Source organism: Camelina sativa, chromosome 2 (assembly GCF_000633955.1).
Source record: "Camelina sativa cultivar DH55 chromosome 2, Cs, whole genome shotgun sequence".
In the NCBI taxonomy this organism is placed as follows: Eukaryota; Viridiplantae; Streptophyta; class Magnoliopsida; order Brassicales; family Brassicaceae; genus Camelina; species Camelina sativa.
Window position 1 is genome coordinate 11933490 of NC_025686.1, and position 20931 is coordinate 11954420.

The following is a 20931-nucleotide window of genomic DNA, read 5'->3' on the forward strand; positions in this document are numbered from 1 at the left end:
TGCATCTTTCAAGGAGCTTGAAGATTCATTCCTTGAACCTGTCATCAAGCTTGCTGCGAAAAATATAGACATTAAATTTTCGGGGAAGATTGTAATGACCCTCACCAAGGGGAAAAATCCCAAAATAAAATTTCAAGGAAATGACTCGGGAAAGACTCAAAAAGAAAGGAGATGTAAAACAAAAAGGAACGACCAGAAGAAGTCCGAGAAAATATTCGTGAATCGAAGAATGGCCAAGCCAAGTCTGGAGTGACCGGAGGTAAGATCGAGGCCTTAAAACCGACCAAAAATTAATGGTTTATGCGGAAACGGCATCCGCAGAAGAGTCGGGTAAATACCGAGGAAGAATACCGAGACGTCCAAGGGATGTTCGGGTAATGTCCGGGAAGAGATCAAAATGACCAAAGAAAATCGAGAAGACTGCGGAAGAGTCGAGAAAATTGTCCGAGGAGTCGAGAAAATTATCCGAGGAGTCGAGAAAAAATTGTCGAAGAAATACCAAGAGACCGACAATATCCGAGAAACCAAGAAAAGTTTGTCCGAGAACTATCAGGAGAACCGATACGGTCTGGGATATGCCGAGAGGAATGTCCGGGTTAGACCGAAGAATGCCAAGAGACAGGTTTTTGTCGAGAGACGTCGACCGAAAGACGGGTTTTACCGAGAAACCTCGACCGAGAGATGAGTTGGCCGAGAAAAATAAAATTTTTATTTTTCTCAAAAATCTGACCAATCAGATTTCGTGCATGCCCATGCACTAATAAAATAATTTACATGCACTAATAGAGTGAAGTTAGTGAGATTAATGGCGATTAGCGATTGGGGGGTGTTAATCACGCTCAGCATGCAAGACATGAGCTAGCCACTTGTCAAGAAGCACTAAGGGAAAAGAGGGAGAGCTCGAGCCTATAAATAGAGGATGTGAGACTTCATTCCTCACTTTTCTCATTTTGCTCTCAAACACTAAAACACCAAAGTCTTGTTTTTCTCTCAAAGTTGAGAGAGACCGAGAGAGTTTGTCGAGAAAGACCGAGAGAGGTTGTCGAGAGAGAGATCGAGAGAGATCGAGAGGGAGATCGTCGACGCTACGTCGAGAGAAGACCGAGAAAATAAGGAGTTTTCTGTCGAAGACTTCATCGACAAAGAACCGGTGTAAGTGTCGAAGTGATCACCGAGAAATTACGGTAATTGTGTCGAAGAAGAATGACCGAGAGGAAAAGTGGTTGCGATCGGGAGAAAACCAAGAGGTGAGACGCGGTTTTGATCGAGTGAAGCCGAGAAACAAAGTTGGTTGCGGAACGAAGCGGTCGAAGAAGCGGGGAGCTGTCGACGCGAAGACTGTCTGATCGAGTGGTGCGGTGAAGTCCGGTAATCATCGACGCGTGAAAAAGGTGAGTTCTGTGGTAAATGTGTGTTGCATGTAGACTAGATTCAAGGTAGAATCAGTTAAATTGTTGCATGCATAAATGTGGTAGGATTCATGCTAGATTCATGTTAAAGATTACATTGAATTTGAGCTAGGAATCACCATGCAAGATCGCGTATGAATTTGGATGCATTTAAGTAAATTGGATATACTTAAAATCGGGACAAGGGATTTTGCATGCGATATAAAAATTGAAGTTGTTTAGCAATATTATTTGCTCCAAACCGGTTGCATGCATAAAGAAAACTTGGTAAAGTTCATTTGAAATATTATCGTATAATTCGTGTGATGTTAGCTTAAATGCTTAAACGAATTTTAAAGGGGTTAAATCCAACGGTTGCATGCATATTAGAACTTGTTGCATTAATTTTTCTTAAGTTGCTTAATTTGGTTGCATGCATGTAGAATAATCTTAAATTGCTTGAAATATATTTCTTGCTCCTTGTTGATTATTGGATGTTGTATTCTTGCTTGATATCTTGCTATGGTGCTTGATTCATCAATGCTCGAATTGTTGTTGTGTGTTTTATTTTAGCTTAGCCTCTTGAATTTCGTTTCTCGAGTCTTAGCTAGAATAGTGAGACGATTTTTCTGTTCCAAAAGCGGTGGTCACGCTTGAGTTCCCGACGATCACTCATGTGGGGACACTGTCACGGCTAGCTAGCTACTAGCGTGACCGCTACATGACGATGTAGCATAAGTGTGGGCTCATTGCTGGTGACCTTTGTGGTCTCGGCATGGGGGATGGTGTGGAACGGAACAGATAATCGAGGGCCTTTAGGTGAAAAGAGTCTAGGATATTTCAAGCGATCCTTGTAGTATTCTAGATGTCTTTGTTTGTTTGGTAGACGGAGGAGTCTAGGGTAATTCAAGTGTCCCTTGTTTATTCTAGATTGTCCTTGCGAGTCGCGTATGGGTCAAGAGTCTAAAGTGTTCTTTAGTCGTCTTGTAATGTGTATAGCGAGTCTAGATCATCGAGTCGAGTCATACGGATCTAACCTCTCTCGCTTGTGTGTGGTTTAAATTGCTTCCGCTATTGTTTTCGTTGCGTAGCTTTGATAACTTGCTAAGTTTGTTTACTTGCTTGTTTTCTTTCTCACCGGGGTAGTCGGGTTGGGGAAAGTAGTATACCGTTTAGGAGAAAGGGGTACCCAGGCTCACTGAGTAATCTTAGATTACTCATGATATTATGAAGTCTGCAGCTTCCGTCCCTCGACCGGATCACCTTGGTGCAATTCCGCAAGTGGTGTCCCGTGGCTGTCCAATGGCCTTCGTGGTCATATAACGGTTCAGGGGCGTTACAAAGATATTCCATTATTTGATGCTGAGAAGGCTGAAGACTACAGGGAAAAATTTATGGTTTACAGTCGACATGCAACCAGTACGGTTCTCTATGAGAGAGTTATTCCTCACAACAGGCATTAAAATTGTTTTGAAAAGTCTTTCAAAAGGGTTTGAAAAGTGTTTTAAAAGGGTTTTAAAAAGGTTTTTCAATGGGTTTAAAACCTTTAAAACCTTTTAAAACACATTGTAAAACGTTTTAAAACATATTGTAAAACATTTTTATTGTAAAATGGGTTTTTCAAACACATTTGGCTTTACAAGGGGGTTTTTAAAAAGGATTTTTTTACAGTTTTTTTTATATCAATAACCTTGTATTTTAGGCAAGTTTGAACAAACTAACATCATTGTTTTATTTAACACAGGGATTCAATGAGAACCTATTCATAGAGAACTAAGGAATAATGACAAAGATCCAATTAATGAACCATATTCTTGGGCGGTGACAGCAGACTACACTTTATCTCAACTTCAAGATCGACTTTTAGAAAAAAACCAGAAAAAGATGAAGAACCTTTGGGTGTTCAAGAAAAGGAATGTCTCGCTGCAGTGGTGTTAACAGAAGGAATTTTGATTACACAGTGGTGTTAACAGAAGGAATTTTGATTACACTATCTTCCTTAGAGAAGATACCACTGTCTCGGCTTCAGAATGCATCTATAACGACCGTGGTCCGATAAAATAAATGATTGGAATTATATTAGAAATCAGAATGAAATCGGTTAATTTCACTTGGTTTATTAATTTGGTTAATCCTACTATATTAATTGAGAAGTACAAATATGAAACTAACCTTAAAATGTGTAAAAAATTACATTCAATTGCCATTAGAAAAAATAGTTAAGCTTAATTAACTAATTTAAATAAATATAATTAAATTAAAAATAAAAAACATTCACATATCAAATATCCTACTATATTAATTGAGAAGTACAAATATGAAACTAACCTTAAAATGTGTAAAAAATTATATTTAATTGCCATTAGAAAAAATAGTTAAGCTTAATTAACTAATTTAAATAAATATAATTAAATTAAAAATAAAAAACATTCACATATCAAATATCCTACTATATTAATTGAGAAGTACAAATATGAAACTAACCTTAAAATGTGTAAAAAATTATATTTAATTGCCATTAGAAAAAAATAGTTAAGCTTAATTAACTAATTTAAATAAATATAATTAAATTAAAAATAAAAAACATTCACATATCAAATATTAAAAAATCTAAAAAAATCTAAAAAAATATTTTCTCTCTCTAATAAATTATGGACGAAATTACTAATTATTTTTTAAAAAAAATATATAAACCAATCAGAATTTTAAAAACTAAGATTTTATATCCAAGTATACAATACAATTATTTTTAATAACTAAATTCGAAGATTTTGTTAAGATTTCAAATTATGATTCTCCTATCATCTTTATTTTATTTTATTTACAAATTGTTTAGAACTTTCATATAATACTTATAATTAATAAAATGCATATGTTGTGATTTGAATTTTTTAAAACGAAGATATATTACTAAATGTATGAAAATGTGTGTTTTAATTTCCACATTGGCGGGTTGGTAAAACTAAATTTATATAAATTAATAATTTTTATTTACTCATAATTACAATATTAAAATTCTATTTTATATTTCACAAAATATGATGCAAATACAACAAATAAACAATATAAAACTGTAATAATACGTCAAAAAGAAAATATTATAATATTCTAAAATAATTTGTATTCATATAGACTAATTGATTTACATAACGATTAAAAATAAATATTATCTCAAACAAAATAATTTTTTTTTAAAAAACAATACTTTTTATTATTATATTAGAATTTTTTTTAAAAATGTTGACCCGTGCTTTAAGCACGGGATATATCCTAGTTTATTAATTAAACCAAAGGAATGGTTTAATTAATTATTGTTTAGTTAAATCTTGGTTTGGTTAAATTAAACCGGAAGGCTAGGTTTCACGCTTATCTCTTCTCCTTCTTTCACCCCGAGGTCGCAGCCAGGAACGGAAGGAAAAAGGATCGAGTCGTTGTGGTTGTGGGGATAGCTCGGTAGTGGCGAGAGAGTAGAGAGGGCTGGGGTTGATTTTGGTCGAAAGGAAAGGCTGCGTGGTGGTGGTGTTGTCGGACTCGTGAGGAAGAGAACCAATATGGGCCTTGGAGTCACCTTAGTTGTGATGTGGCTGTGATTTGGTATCGGATTAAAGTGGGAGACGGGGGATAGCGGAGAGAGCGAGACGACACGGAGCGGGATGTTGAGCCGTGACGGAGAGGAAGAGAGAGAGAGAGTTTGGTGGTGGTGTGAGAGAAGAAACGGCTGGTTGTGGTCGAGGTGGTGTAAGGAGGAGAGGAGTGAGCCATGTTGTATACATGTAAGCATCTCCTTCTCCATTTGTGGTTATCGTACGATTGTGTTGTTTACGTTGTTCTTATATAGAAGGGAGAGTGAGGCATCGTTGTATGGGTTGAGTCACCGATGTCGTAATTGTGTTCGAGTCTTAGAGCCAGCGTTACTGTATCGTGGTTGGGTCTGTTCTTATTGGACAAGGGATAGGAGGAAGGGAAACATGCAACCCGTGAGGAGAGGCGATGAGAGAGAACGAGATGTGTGGAGATGAGAGAGAGACACGTGATAGAGGTGGGGAAGCCTCTTATGGATCTGGTTGGTCATTTTGTGGCTGTGGGAAGCTTCATTAGTGGCGAAAGAACAAAGCCGGAGTGGACAGAGGTGAAGAGGAGAAGGAAAGTGGAAGAAGCTTGGAGATAAATGCAGTGTGGAGAAGCCGACTTTGAAGGCTTTCCGGTGCCATATCCGACATTGTTCCGGTAAGATGATGATACTGAGGTAATATCCATCAAGCCAAGATTCCAAAGATATAGAGATAACTTCATTTGGAGTTAACCACGAAGAGTTATGTGTGTTGCTTCCTGGACAATTAATTACCAGAAACTGTGAAATCTGGGTTAAGTATGATCCTTAGAAACTGTTCCGAGATGGCTCTTTCAAGGCAGCATTTGGCGATTCAAAACTTGTCTGATCGAGACGAAATTTGGTAGAGAGACTCGTGATAGACGGGCTTCATATCAAACGGTGTAACTTCCATTTGAACAGTTAGTTTATGAATTATTCGTGTGTTGATTTGGAGGTTTTGTATGGTTTTTATTGTTGTAAATTGTATTGTTGGGTGAGCCAACAAGCTTGGTATGAGCTGGAACCTTGCAGGAGTGTTTATGGCTTATGGTGTTAGGTCATAGTGGTTGGAGAACCAAGTTATAGCTCAAGAGTGCAGGGTTCAAGCTAAGATGGTGAATCAAAGGGCTCATCGAAAAAGGGTTTCCGTGGCTGGACGGAATAAAGTATTCCAGCCCACCTCTCTTGTTACTCGGTCGCTAGGGATGGTTGGTTGTGCGACTCAGTAACTAGATGAGGTGGCGTTTGGTAATATGTGAATAAGCAAAGCTTGCTTCGAAGGTAAATTCAAGTGGCTTGTTCGATCAGACATTGAAGGAGTATGATGTAGGGTGATTGGAGTCTATGAATGTGTGGTTGTTGTATTTGTGGAAGTTTTTGTAATGAGCGATTCGTAAGCCGGTTGTCTCGCTGGAATTATGGGGTTCCGGTAGGATAGTTTCCTGTGTGTCCTCTGCGAGGACTGGGAATCCGGGTGCGGTCGTTTCAGCATCAAATTTTGATATGTATGTGGACCAACCATGGGGAAAGTAAGCATATAATGTTTTTGCTACATGCATTCAGATGGTTGTTAAAGATTCATGGTCAAAAGGTTAGTATAATGTCAAGGGATTTCCATTGGCATTATCAATATGGGCTTTGAGTGTTGTTCTCATTTTTGGTTCTACGTTTGTGAGAAGGTGTGATATTTCCAAAAACTTGTATCTATTGTTTCTCAACTGGCATTCAACTCGAGGTCCATGGTTTGACGAAGTTGTTGATACTATTAAGACATCAACTTGTGTAAGTTTTGAATGCTATTAAAACTGTAGTTTTGTTATTCATTGTTTATCTTATTTGATGAGTTTTGTTTTGATGGATTTTGATTATTTTTGTAGGTTGAAGTCAAAACTATAATTGGAGATCCACAAGAATATAAGCATTTGGTAGATGAAGATGACAATAATTTTGAAGAAGTTATTGACTTAGTTATGAAAGGCTACAGACTGAAGAAAGAAGAGTGGTCTTCAAGATTACTTGATGTAGACAATGACATGGGAGAGTTGGGTGACAAAATGGGGGAAAATTGTCACACTCTGAGAAACATGAGAAAATGGAGAAAAATTTGTCAGATTCTGAAAAACTTGACACAATCTTCTTCATGTTAGAAGACTTAATAAAAGACAAGAAGCCATTGAAGAAGCTGTCAAAATCAGATTAGAGAAAATATAAGGACGAATGAGTAAGATTTTTAAAATATAATAATTTTGTAAGTTATAAGATTTTAAAAGCCTATTAACTGAGCTTTTTTTTTTCTCTTTGCAGTTTCACAAAGATGAAGATGGACAAAAGAGAAATTAAGAGTTTAGAAATGAAGAGGTCTGTATGTATTTTATAAAAGCCTTTATAATGTTTTTAAAAGGTTCAATTAGTCTTTGATAAGACTTTTAAAGGGTTTCAAAAGGTTTTAAAATGTTTTACAATGTGTTTTTAAAAGTTTTAAAATGGTTTTAAAACTTGTTTCAAGGGTGACCTAAACCTTTTAAAATCCTTTTAAAATACATTGTAAAACCTTTTAAATGATGTTGTCAACGTAATTGGTATTTTACAAGGGTTTTACAATGTGTTTTAAAAGAGTTTTAAAAGGGTTGTAAAAGGTTTTAAAATATATGTATGTATAAGGCTTTTTTTACAATATATGTATAAGGCTTTTGAGATTTAATATGGCTTCAGTGGTTTGTTTAAACGGTTTTACAAGGGTGTAAAATTCAAAAAGATTCTCGAATCCATTTTTGAAAGTATAACATTTTTATAAGGTCTTTTGTTTTGTTGCAGGCTGGAAAACAAAATGTTGATGGAGATATTGCTAGAGAAGATTTCGTAGAAAGCCCGTCTGCAGATTCTGACCGTCCGTCATAAACACAAGATGGGAGCTACGCTGGGGATGATGAAAACACCCGAAAAACTGGTGGTGATGATGGTAATTACCTTGAAGAAACACCAAAGGTACATTGAATTAGTATTTTTATAAGTTATAAGGTACATTAAAAGCCTGTTGTAAACCACAATTGTTATCATCTTTGAAGGATAAATCTCCTTCTCCACGCCCTTCTACACCAAAATTTGATCTTCTTTCTCAAGAAGATCAGGATAGTGGAAAAGATAAAAGCATGTCTAAAGAGAAGGGAGCAAGCAGTAAGAAGACATTTTAAAGAGAAAAAAAAAGAAGGTAAATCTTCTATTTTTTATATAGGTGTTATGAGTATTTTAAAAGATTTCATCAATTATCTCATTAGGTTTTAATAATGTTTGATAAGGTATATATAATAAGTCTTTAAATCATATAAACATTGTTTTCTTACAAGCTTTTTGAACTGCAGAGAAAGTCTAAGCAAAGCAATGATGGTGATGATGATGTTACAACCAGAAAAGAGGTTAGTATGTTGTTGTATAATGTTTTATGATATTTTACAGTTTACTTATGTTTACAAAAAATTGTGATTTTCTTGTGGCACTGTAGAGGAAGAAGCATAAACCAAGTGACAATCCAGATGTTGATGTTCAAGCTAGAGAGGGGTTTGTATCTAACTTAATAATTTCTATGAGATATTTAAATTGTTTTAAAGAGTATCGACATAAAGTGGGATATTTTTTTTGTTTTGTACAGCCACGAAAAAAGAAGAGTAAATCTGATGATGTTGGTGGTGTGTAGAGAAAAAGTGAACGACGTACAGTTCCTTCTATTTACACTCAGCCGTATTACACGGCTGAAAAGAAGAAGCACCCAACAATTCATCCTTTTTCCAAAGTTGATAAGACCCGGTTAGAAATATTGACTGAATGGAAGAATTCAAGGAAAACAAAGTAAGTTTAGTTTCTAGCAACAAAAATAAAAGTTTAATTAGTCTTTTATAAAGGTTTAAAAAGGTTATTCTATTTATTTTTTTATGTAGGCAACTAACAATTGTGGGTAACAAAGTTGATGCTAGGTGGTTCACTACACTAGAGATGTCAGGAAAGTCGTTAACAACAACGGTATAATTACAAATCATAAGGTCTTATAATGTGTTGTTAATGTAGTATGTATTTTACAAGATGTTTCAGGGGTTTTTAAAAGGTTTTACAAAAGTTTTAAAAGGTTTTACAAGAGTTTTAAAAGTATATAAAAGGTTTTAAAATGTGTTTTAAAAGCGTTTTCAAAGTTTTACAATGTGTTTAAACTGGTTTACAAGATGAAGTGTGACTGGGTTTGAACTTATTTATATGAATTATTTGACAACAAGGGTTGTTTAGATTTGTAAACTCTTTTAAATTTCAAATTTTGTTCTAACCCGGTTTTTTTTGTCGTTTGGGATGTTGATGCAATTGTGAAGTTGTTAAGCAGAAGAGAAGAAAGTCATCTGGATCTCTATGTTAACAAAGCAATGACGTTGGCGGGAGTATTTTTTTTTGAGAGATTGATGAATATTACTCCACATTCATTGACGACAAAGATGGATATGACTTCCCTAAAGAAGGATTCAGTCAGTTCTTCAAGGAAGCACCCACAAACAAAATATTGGCACCAATGATGGTTAAGGAAAGGGTTTGGATGCTATTGCTGATAAATTTGGAGAAGAGGACGTTGACTATCTATGATTTAGGTAAGTCTTTCTACAGTAACAAAGTTAAAGAAAAACTAGTGGGTGCATATGCCGTTGCAATGCCATATATTGCCCAGGAGAAGTTTGGCATGGAAGATGTTACTGATAACTCTCCATTCAGAATTACTATCATAAATTGCATACGTCATGTAAATATTATTGAGCTTGTTTTCTAGTTTTGTGATATGTTCTCTGTAATTATTGTCGACTCTTCACTGTGTTTTTTCTTGATAGGTTGCTAAGATTGAAGATAGTGGTGTCTTCCTGCTAAAGATAATGGAGTGCATGGCTATGAGCATTTCGACAAGTGGCAATCTTTCAAATGAGTCCATTGGTGATTTACGACAGAAAATGGCGGTTGACATCTTTGCAGGTCAATGTAGGTATATTAATGTATTTTATAGGATTTACTAGAAATTTAAATGGGTTTTACATGGTTGTTTAAACTATTTTTAAATGATTTTACAAGAGTTTTAAAATGGCTAGCAGGTTGATATTTCAATGTATTTTATAGGTTCTTACATGCCCCTTTTATAATATATTTAAGACCTAAATAATCTAACATTAATTATATTATCTTTGCAGAATTAGCAAATACCTAGGATATGAAAGTTTGCATCTTGCTGGTATATAAACAAGATCGGAGGAATGAAACCTTAGCTTATTGCATCAAGAACAATAATGAATAGCAAGATATTTTAATGTTTAGTTTGCAAAAATTTATAGATTTTAAAATTTTGTATTTTTACTGTGACACTATTCTAGAAAAGTGTTAAGTTCCTTCTTTTCGATTATTCAATATATGGCGTTCGACATCTTTGCAGAATTAGCATATACTTCGTTTAATTGTAGGTATTTCAATCTATTTTATAGGTATTACAAGATTTTTAAAAGGTATCTTAAAAAACGTTGTTTATCCTTTTCGAATCCTTTTAAAAATCTTTTAAAACTCTTGTAAATTTTATAAAATACATTGAAATATCCAAAATTTGGTAACCCTTTAAAATCTTTTAAAATCCGTTTTAAAACTCTTGTTAATTCTTTTTAAAATACCAATAACGTTAATAGCACCATTTTAAAGGTTTTACAATGTGTTTTAAAACTACTGGGAAACAAAAGAAAATCGAAACCTTTTAAAATCCATTTTAAAACCCATGTAAAATCAAGTAAACCAGTTAAAACCAAAGATTGCACATGGTTTTTTCAATGTTTTTTTAAAAAAGGGTGAAAGGTCTAGGTCTAGGCCCAATTGTAAACTATACCCCCGTATCATATATCCCCAAAAGTCACCGGTTCCTCTTCCAAAAAGTACACCTTTCCGTCTGGGAGGTTAAAATCGCAAAATTCATTCAAATCTGTATTTGCTTAAATTGGATTCTCAATTTCGTCGGATTGCAGACACAAAGTCGTTGGATTGAGGACTAGGAGTCGGCTGATTGGGTACTCGAGGACTTCAAATTGCCATTTTCTTTGTCGAATTACGGACTCTTCTTCTCCCTCGTTTTTCCTCTCAGTCCTCTCTTCTACTTCGTCGTTTCTTCTTCTCTCATCTGTAAGTTTGGTTGTGAACTTAATTTTGACTTCAATTTAAATTTCAATTTGGATTTTTATGATGTCTTGGTGAATTCGAAATTCGAAGATTGAAAATTTAAAAATGTCTTTAAAAAGTTTTATATTTTAGTATTTATTAAATGATTTTAAAAAATGTAAAAGGGTTTTAAAAGGCGATCCTGGCTGCCTGGCATGACTATGTTCTTCTCTGTAAACAATGTTGACAGGTTTTGCAATATGAGTAATTTTGAAGATTCTGCGAAGAAAATATACTTCCCAAAAAGAATAATCAAGCCAGGCACATAGAGCGATACATTGAAGAGAGTATCTAAATATTCTTCTGAGAAAGTTGTTTTGGCGAATGTAAAGGAAGCATAGAACCTGAAGAGTTCAAGAAGTTAGAAGAGTCTTTCTTGGGTCCAATTATAGAGTTTGTTCAACGGGAAAAAATCAACTTCTTGAGTCAACTGGTCCATCACTTACTACAGAGGAGGAATTTGTCTGCGAAAAATTAGCTCTGGTTTGCATTTGATGATCAACCTATGCGATTTTCGCTAAGGAAATTCGTCATTGCAACAGGCCTTCTGGTAGGGCCTGTTCCATCAGGTACTGTTACAACGAAACAAGATTTGTGGATGAATGATAAAATGACCTGCAAAGAGCTTCTTGATACTTTGAGAGATAAAGGAAAAGACATACAACCTGAGGAAAGAATTTGATTAGGTGCTTTGTTACTAGTCGAGAGGATATTGATAGCACAAAATCCAATAGTTCTAATTTCCTTAAAGAATTTGCAGAGAGCCAGTAGTTTTGAAGATTTCTGATGTATCCTTGGGGTGAAATTGCTTATGAATCTTTAGTGATAGGAGTGAAACAAATGACTGTGGGAATGTTGTCAAGGATTCAGTATGGTATGGTTGGCTTTCCATTTGCAATCCAAGGCATTATCATCAGTTCGCCATTTACGGGAAAAATTTGGTGTTAGAGAAAGCATTTCAAGACAAAATCAAATCTCCCACTGATCTTGCAATGGCAAATGACAAAATCGCCAAAATCCACTGATATAAAATTTGTTCTTGAGGCTGGCAAGGTACTATTACTTTACTAGAACTATTTTTTTTTGTTTTCCAATAGTTTTAAAACACATTGTAATCTATTTTAAATGGTGTTACTAACATAATTTATATTTTTAAAAGGGATTTACAAGAGTTTTAAAAGAGTTTTAAAAGTGATGTGATTCTCCCAAGGAATCGACGCTCTAAGGTAGGAAGACTGATAATCCTAGAACTCCGAAGGTTCGCGAAGCTGGATAATAAGGCATGAGATGAACTCGAAAATCCTTATGCCCCAAACTCTCTTAAAACAAACCAAACAAAGCAAGGCGGTGAAACTTTAGATAGAAGCTTCGCGGAGACAGATGACAAGGCGTGAGACGAATCCATAAATTCCTTGTGCCCTAGGCTCCCTTGTAACGACTCTTAAATCCTCAGCTAATGAATGGCAACGTCAAGTGCGGCGGAATCACTTGATATACCAAAACTCTTTAATGTAACCCACCACGGAGAATATTTTGATGTAACCCACCAAGGAGAAAGAACAAGTTCCAAAAGGAACAAAGGAGTTACCACTCTCAAATAAAAGATAAAAGACTTCTTGATTAAATGATTTTCTCAAATGAGATTACATGAATTTATATAGGGATATAAAAACTTGGTAACAAAGCCAAGTATTAATTATTCTTGAAACTAAAAGAAAATAAAGATAGATAGTTGAATGAAGACCCAACTCTTGGTGCATGTTTCCTTCCTCCAAAGTGACTTTTGGTGCATGTATCTCTTATTTTCGTCACTTATCTTTGACCACAAAATAAAGTGATTATTTTCGGCTTGTTTGGGCTTGTATTAGGCTCAAAGTGGGCTGGACTTGATAGATATCATCCCCAATAGAAATTTCAATGTTCTCTTTGCTCCATATATCTTCAATTATCAAATGAACAGCTCCAGCAAGCTGTTTGGTCCTTGCTCTTGCCATTGGTCCAACATGTACAAGCATAGCATCCTCAGAAACAAGCTCAGCTTCCACTTGATCATCCTCATTTCTTCCCATTATCATATCATGCCCCTCCTCTTGAAAAGGATTTGTCCTCAAATCCGGACCATCTGCAACAAATGATGCCAAATCAGAAACATTAAAAATGGAACTCACTTTGTATTTACCTTGCAAATCAAGCTTGTAAGCATTGTCACTGATTTTCATCACGGCTTTGAATGGACCATCGACCCTTGGCATCAGTTTAGACTCTCTTTCAGCTGGAAAACGATCATTTCTTAAGTGTATCCATACTATATCTCCCACTTCAAAAACCAGCTGGCGTCTTCCTTTGTTTGCTTGCTTCTCATACTGCTTTGTCCTTACTTCAATATTGAGTCGTGCCTTCTCATGAATTTGCTTAACAAGTTCAGCTTTTTTCCCATCCATACTAACTCTTTCACTCAAAGGTAAAGGTATTAGATCCAAAGGGGTTAAAGGGTTAAAACCACAAACAATTTGGAAAGGGGAATACTTAGTAGTAGAATGAACTGAATGATTATATGCAAACTCAACATGAGGCAAACAATCTTCCCAAGATTTGATGTTCTTCTTAATGATAGCACGCAAAAGTGTAAACAAAGTTCTATTCACTACTTCAGTTTGTCCATTAGTTTGAGGATGACAAGTAGTTGAAAACAACAACTTAGTGCCTAATTTAGACCATAAAGTTTTCCAGAAATAGCTTACGAACTTAGTATCCCTATCAGAAACAATAGTTCTAGGCATGCCATGCAATCAAACAACCTCTCTAAAGAACAAATCAACAACATTTGAAGCATCATTAGTTTTGTGACATGGAATGAAGTGTGCCATTTTAGAAAATCTATCGACAACCACAAAGACAGAATCTCTACCTCTCTTGGTTCTAGGCAGTCCTAACACAAAATTCATTGAAACATCAGTCCAAGGTTTAGTAGGAATGGGTGAAGAAGTATACAAACCATGGGGTTGTACTTTAGACTTGGCTTGATTGCAAGTGACACACCTTCCGCAAATCATTTCCACATCTCTCTTCATATGCGGCCAGTAGAAGTGATCCTGCATAACACTAAGTGTTTTGGCAACTCCAAAATGTCCCATTAATCCTCCTTCATGAGCTTCCCTGACAAGCAAATCTCTCAAAGAACAATTAGGCACACACAAACAATTTTCATAGAATAGAAATCCTTCATGCTGAAAGTATTTTCCATGAGCAAACTTTTCACAAGCTTGAAAATCTTCTTTGAACTCATAATCAATAACATACATCTCTTTAAATTGTTCAAAGCCTAACAACTTAGCATCAAGAGTAGAGATAAGCGCATACCTTCTTGACAAAACATCGACAACAACATTGTCGTTACCTTGTTTGTATTGAATGACATATGGAAATGTTTCTATGAACTCAACCCATCAAACATGGCGCTTGTTTAGCTTTTGTTGACCTCTCAATTGCTTTAGAGACTCATGATCTGTGTGAATCACAAACTTCTTCGGCCAAAGATAGTGTTGCCAAGTTTGTAGCGCTCTAACCAAGGCGTACAGCTCCTTGTCATAGGTTGGATAATTCAAGGTTGCTCCTCCATGTTTCTCACTGAAATAAGCAATCGGTTTCTTCTCTTGCATTAGAACAGCTCCAATTCCTACATCAGAAGCATCACATTCAATTTGAAAAGTTTTCTTAAAATCTGGTAAAGAAAGAAGGGGTGCAGAAGTTAGTTTTTGTTTCAAGAGTTGAAATGCTTCTTCTTGTGCTGCCTCCCATTTAAATCCAACATCTTTCTTGATAACCTCAGTGAGAGGAACAACAATGGTGCTGAAATCCTTCACAAATCTCCGATAGAAGCCGGCAAGACCATGGAAACTCCTGACTTCACCAACCGTCTTTGGACTAGGCCACTCTCGAATTGCATTTACCTTTTCTTCGTCCACCTTAATACCTTGTGCACTCAAAACAAATCCTAGAAAAACAAGGTTATCTGTGCAAAAAGTGCATTTCTTTAAATTGGCAATCAATTGTTCCTTCCTAAGAACATCTAAAATAGTTTTCAAATGCTCTACATGTTCATCTAGGCTTCGACTGTAGATCAAGATGTCATCAAAATACACAACCAATAAACTCCTATGAATGCTCTCAAGACATGATTAATTAACCTCATAAAAGTACTAGGTACATTTGTTGACCCAAAAGGCATCACAAGCCATTCATATAATTCATGCTTAATCTTAAATGCAGTTTTTCACTCATCACTCTCCTTCATACGAATTTGGTGATATCCACTCTTAAGATAAATTTTAGAAAACAAACAAGACCCATGTAACTCATCTAGCATTTCATCTAAGCGAGGGATAGGGTGGCGATACTTTACAGTGATATTGTTGATGGCTCTTCAATCCACACACTCTCTCCAACTACCATCCATTTTTGGCACAAGTAACACCGGCACAGCACATTGGCTCATGCTCTCCCTAATGTATCCCTTTTCCATGATCTCACTGACTTGTTTCTGCAGCTCCTTTGTCTCCACATGATAGGTTCTATAGGCTGGCCTATTAGGAAGTGAAGCTCCTAGGATAAAGTCTATTTGATGTTCAATTCCCCAAATTGGTGGCAAACCATCTGGATTTACTTCTGGATAAACATCGCCATAGTCCTGCAAAAGAGAAACAATATTGCTCGGAAGTTCCGGCTCAAGATTAGTCAAACTCATGAGAGTTTCATTGTACATAAGCACAATGATAGGTTGATTCAAAAATAAAGCTCTCTTAATCTCACTTGCTCTCACAAAGAAGTTAGATTGTCTCACAAGGTTACTCTCAAAGGCCTTTAGCTGGGTTTTTCTCAAACTCTCACTCTCTTCTTTGTGGTTTTTAGTGTTTAGGGGTTTACTCACATTATTCTTTCCAAGTTGCAGCTGATTTTTGTAGACCTCTTGTGGTGTTAATGGAACTAGTGTGATCTTCTTCCATTTGTGCTCAAAAGAATGTTTGTTGCTGTAGCCGTCATGATTAACCTTGCGATCAAACTGCCATGGCCTTCCCAACAGAATGTGACTTGCTTCCATGGGCAATATATCACACAACACTTCATCTTCATACTTTCCAATGGATAAGAGAATCAACACTTGCTGGTTAACCTTCATATTCCTTTGGTTATTCAACCACTAAAGATTATATGGTCTGGGATGCTTCTTTGTATCCAACTTCAGCTTCTCCACCAAAATAGTGCTTGCAACATTAGTACAGCTTCCTCCATTAATGATAAGACTGCACACTTTATCCTTCACCAAACACCTTGTGTGGAACAAGTTTTCTCGTTGTTGTACTTCCTGGATCTTTTCTTGCATCACCAAAGCTCTTCGCGTAACCAACAATTTCCCCTCTGTAGCACAAACCTCATGTTCTTCCAAAGATGAAGTAGAATCACATTCTTTCTCTTCCCCGGTTTCAATCTCTCCATTCTCCATCAATCTCTCCATTCTCATGTCCTATCCCATAACATCTGAAGCATTGGATATCTCGATTCCTTGTGTGAGTAGCCTCAGCTTTTCCTTTTGACTCCTGTCCAACATTATTTGGCTTAGCTCCCACATATGTTTTGAATTCTGTTCTAGGCCGAAAACTTGACTTCTCCTCCTTGTAGTAACTCGGCTTTGAATTAGAACCAGCGACATGTCGAGTACTGCTCTTCCTCTTAAGTTGCTCCTCAATTAGAATCGCCTTGTGCAACATCTCTTCCAAGTCTTCATAGGTCTGCAACTCCATTTGATCTTGAATATTTCTGGCCAATCCTCCTAGAAACCCTGCCATTGCATCTCCTTCTTCTTCAATATCAGCTTTAATCATAAGAGACTCCATCTCATGGAAGTAATCCTCTACACTCTTGCTGCTTTGACTTAGACGTCTCAAATTCTGAGGCAACTCTTTGTTATAGTGGCTGGGTGATAACAGGATTTTCACCCAGGGTATCAGTTCCCTATGCAGTTGTAGTACAAAGGGTTATCAATCCAAATGGTTGTTATGCTAGCAGATGAGATATGATCAGAACTATGCAAGTCAAGCCAAGCAAAAATGGGGTTTGATCTAACAATCCTAAAATAATTAAAAGAGAATAAACAAGTCAGTACCACACGACCTAAGCACTCGATGCAAGCATTCGAGTACAGGATCGGGTGGAGTGATCGGGTAAACAAGAAGAGTATGAACAGCTCGAAGGTGTACACGAAGCTGGTGATCGAGTACCAGTTCGGGTATAAGGTCGAGTTATGAATAAAAATGTAAACAATCAAGATGCGAAAGCTCCTAAGGATGGGGTAATTGACTCCTAAGTGTTCCTGACCAGTATGGATGTCCTACATGCCTCAAGCAAATATTCCCTAGACAATGAATCTCTAAAATCTTGTTAAAAAACTCTCGTGATAGAAACAATCAACCTTGATCACTCCCCTACCCAACTCTCGTTGGAGAAACATGACCAAGCAGGCAATACAAACCGATTCATTATTGTCAATTAACTCCTTACACATCTAATCTCTTAGGCTAAGTGAGTAAATCTCTAGAATTAATTGATTCAAGCATTTCAACTACATCTCTCGATGGCAAAACACCCTAGATCTAATCTCCAGCCTCTCGGTCTCTTGATAGCATTAAGAACACCAATCTAGAAAGGAACATATATAACATAAACAATCAGGCTAAGATATCCTAACCGATCAAGAACACATAATTGTCTATCCTATCCCTAGAAACTTTGTTTCACTACTCAAATTTCATTGNCAAGTCAGTACCACACGACCTAAGCACTCGATGCAAGCATTCGAGTACAGGATCGGGTGGAGTGATCGGGTAAACAAGAAGAGTATGAACAGCTCGAAGGTGTACACGAAGCTGGTGATCGAGTACCAGTTCGGGTATAAGGTCGAGTTATGAATAAAAATGTAAACAATCAAGATGCGAAAGCTCCTAAGGATGGGGTAATTGACTCCTAAGTGTTCCTGACCAGTATGGATGTCCTACATGCCTCAAGCAAATATTCCCTAGACAATGAATCTCTAAAATCTTGTTAAAAAACTCTCGTGATAGAAACAATCAACCTTGATCACTCCCCTACCCAACTCTCGTTGGAGAAACATGACCAAGCAGGCAATACAAACCGATTCATTATTGTCAATTAACTCCTTACACATCTAATCTCTTAGGCTAAGTGAGTAAATCTCTAGAATTAATTGATTCAAGCATTTCAACTACATCTCTCGATGGCAAAACACCCTAGATCTAATCTCCAGCCTCTCGGTCTCTTGATAGCATTAAGAACACCAATCTAGAAAGGAACATATATAACATAAACAATCAGGCTAAGATATCCTAACCGATCAAGAACACATAATTGTCTATCCTATCCCTAGAAACTTTGTTTCACTACTCAAATTTCATTGCAGAAAACATAAGAACATAGATAAACGAAAATAGCATTGTATTGAAAATAAGATAGAAGTAAAAGAGTACAAAATCGAAATCTAAAAGGATAGTAAAAGAAATGTAAAATAAATCCTAACAAAATTGAAAAAGTGTTTGAGTCGCTCAAGATCTCTCTCACAAGCTCTCGCTCTCTGTGTTGAGTGTATGCGGCATGCTAGGCGAGAGGAAGAAGAGGGGGTAATTATATATGGAAACCCTTTTAGCCTAGCTGCCCAGTCCTGCCCGAGGGTCTGCTCGATGCGGTGCAAGAGGATGTGGTCGGGTTACTCCTCGAATAGGTCTTCGGGTTGTTCTTCCTTCTCTTGGATCCTCCTCGATCGGGTTGGGGTTCGAACTGTTCTTCCTGCTCAATAGCTCCTTCGGGTACATGCTCGGATTTGACCTTGTTTCTCCGCATTTTAGGCTCTAAAGCACCTGTTTTTATCCAAAATGTGCAAATGCAAGAATGCAACACCCTAAATGGTCTAAATGCAAATTTCTACAGTTAATGACCTAAAAATGCTATGGTTAGGGTATAAATAATGCAAAATATGAATTAAAAAGATGCTTAAAACATGTAAATTAGAGAGTTATCACTGGGCACAAACCTCTTTCTCATAACTGCTTTTAACTCATTCCATGAGTCAACCGGCTGGACTCGTCGGCGCATCCTACTAGTAACCAGTTGATCCCACCAATTTATCGCATAATCATAAAACTCTGTAGGAGCCACTTGAACCTTCTTGTGGTCCGAATAGTCTTGACACCTAAAGACTAACTCCATTTCCTTTTCCCACTCCAAGTAAGCATCTGGATCATTCTTTCCATAGAATGGTGGTAACTTGATTCCTCTCAAATCATCATCGTTTCTCCCTCTAGCCTCTCTGTTTTGTCTTGGACGCCTTTGTCCCTCACTAGAGGAATTGCCTCTTTGGCTGTAGTAGTCGTCTTCTTTATTTCGGTTACGCCTAAGTCGATCTCTGCCCCTCTGATTGGGTTCCTCTTCAAGTTGTTGAGGCTGATGCCCTCTATCAATCCGCTGGTGCATAGCCTCCATTTCAGTGCAAAACAACTAAGTGAAATGTCCCGTCAAGGCCTGCATTTGGATAGGCGAAAGACCTGCTACCCCTTCTCTTCTAGGGTTGTTGTTTCCGGAGTTATCACCTTCATCAGAAGACATTTTCCCTACATAACTGAACAAACGATTAGTAGTAAAATATCTCACTAAGTGTTTCACTCAATCTCTCAAAATTTCCTCACAGTAGTGGTTTCCTCCAATGTTCCAATAGAACTAATCCCACTCAACTCAATGAGATACCAAAGTGTTCCAGTAACTTGTTACCCAAATAGAAGAATTATAATGGAATAGATAGATGGAAAGAATTAGAACAGGTTTTTTTTTTTTGAAGAGTAGAACGGGTTCTTCCTTTTTTTTTTCTTTTTTTTTTCTTTTTTTTTTTTTTTTTTTTTTTTTTTTTTTTTTTTTTTTTTTCTTTTTTTTTTTCTTTTTTTTTCTTTTTTTTTTAAAAAATTAAATAAAAAAAAAGATAGAAGATGAAAAAGATAGGAGGCGAAAGAAAGAAGATGAAAAGATAAACGATGAAAGAAAGAAGATGAAAAGATAAAATGAAAGAAAGAAGACGAAAAGATGGATAGATGAGAAGATGAAAGATTCTGATTAGAAGAATACAAAAAGTCCTTGAGCAGGCTCGGATACCACTTGATGTGATTCTCCAAAGGAATCGACGCTCTAAGGTAGGTAGACTGATATTCCTAGAACTCTGAAGGTTCGCGAAGCTGAATGATAAGGCGTGAGATGAACTCGAAAATCTTTATGCCCCAAACTCTCTTAAAAAAAACCAAACAAAGATGGGCAGTGGAACTTTAGATAGAAGCTTCGCGGAGACAGATGACAAGGCGTGAGACGAATCCCAAAATTCCTTGTGCCCTAGACTCTCTTGTAACGACTCTTCAATCCTCAGCTAATGAGTGGCAACGTCAAGTGCGGCGGAATCACTTGATATACCAAAACTCTTTAATGTAACCCACCAAGGAGAACTTTTTGATGTAACCCACCAAGGAGAAAGAACAAGTTCCAAAAGGAACAAAGGATTTTACCACTCTCAAATAAAAGATAAAAGACTTCTTGATTGAATGATTTCTCAAATGAGATTACATGTGTTTATATAGGGATAGAAAAACTTGGTAACAAAGCCATGTATTAATTATTCTTGAAACTAAAAGACAATAA

At 36.4% G+C, this 20931-nt stretch overlaps 1 protein-coding gene across 1 annotated transcript; it reads right to left on the bottom strand.

Annotated features, from left to right (window-relative positions):
• On the bottom strand, positions 16671–19737 carry LOC104750907. The gene is made up of 2 exons (XM_010472770.1): positions 19289–19737; positions 16671–17160 (listed from the first exon to the last, which is right to left on the bottom strand). Exons 1-2 carry the CDS (start codon positions 19735–19737, stop codon positions 16671–16673), a joined length of 939 nt encoding a protein of 312 aa, XP_010471072.1.

Bases quoted from the DNA above. Each gene is read 5' to 3' on its own strand.
- LOC104750907 (XM_010472770.1), bottom strand. From the start codon at position 19,737: ATGGAGGCTATGCACCAGCGGATTGATAGAGGGCATCAGCCTCAACAA. The intron at 17,161-19,288 runs GTTTGTGCCCAG...GTTATCACCCAG, and splicing joins AAAGCAGTTATGAGAAAGAG to CCACTATAACAAAGAGTTGC.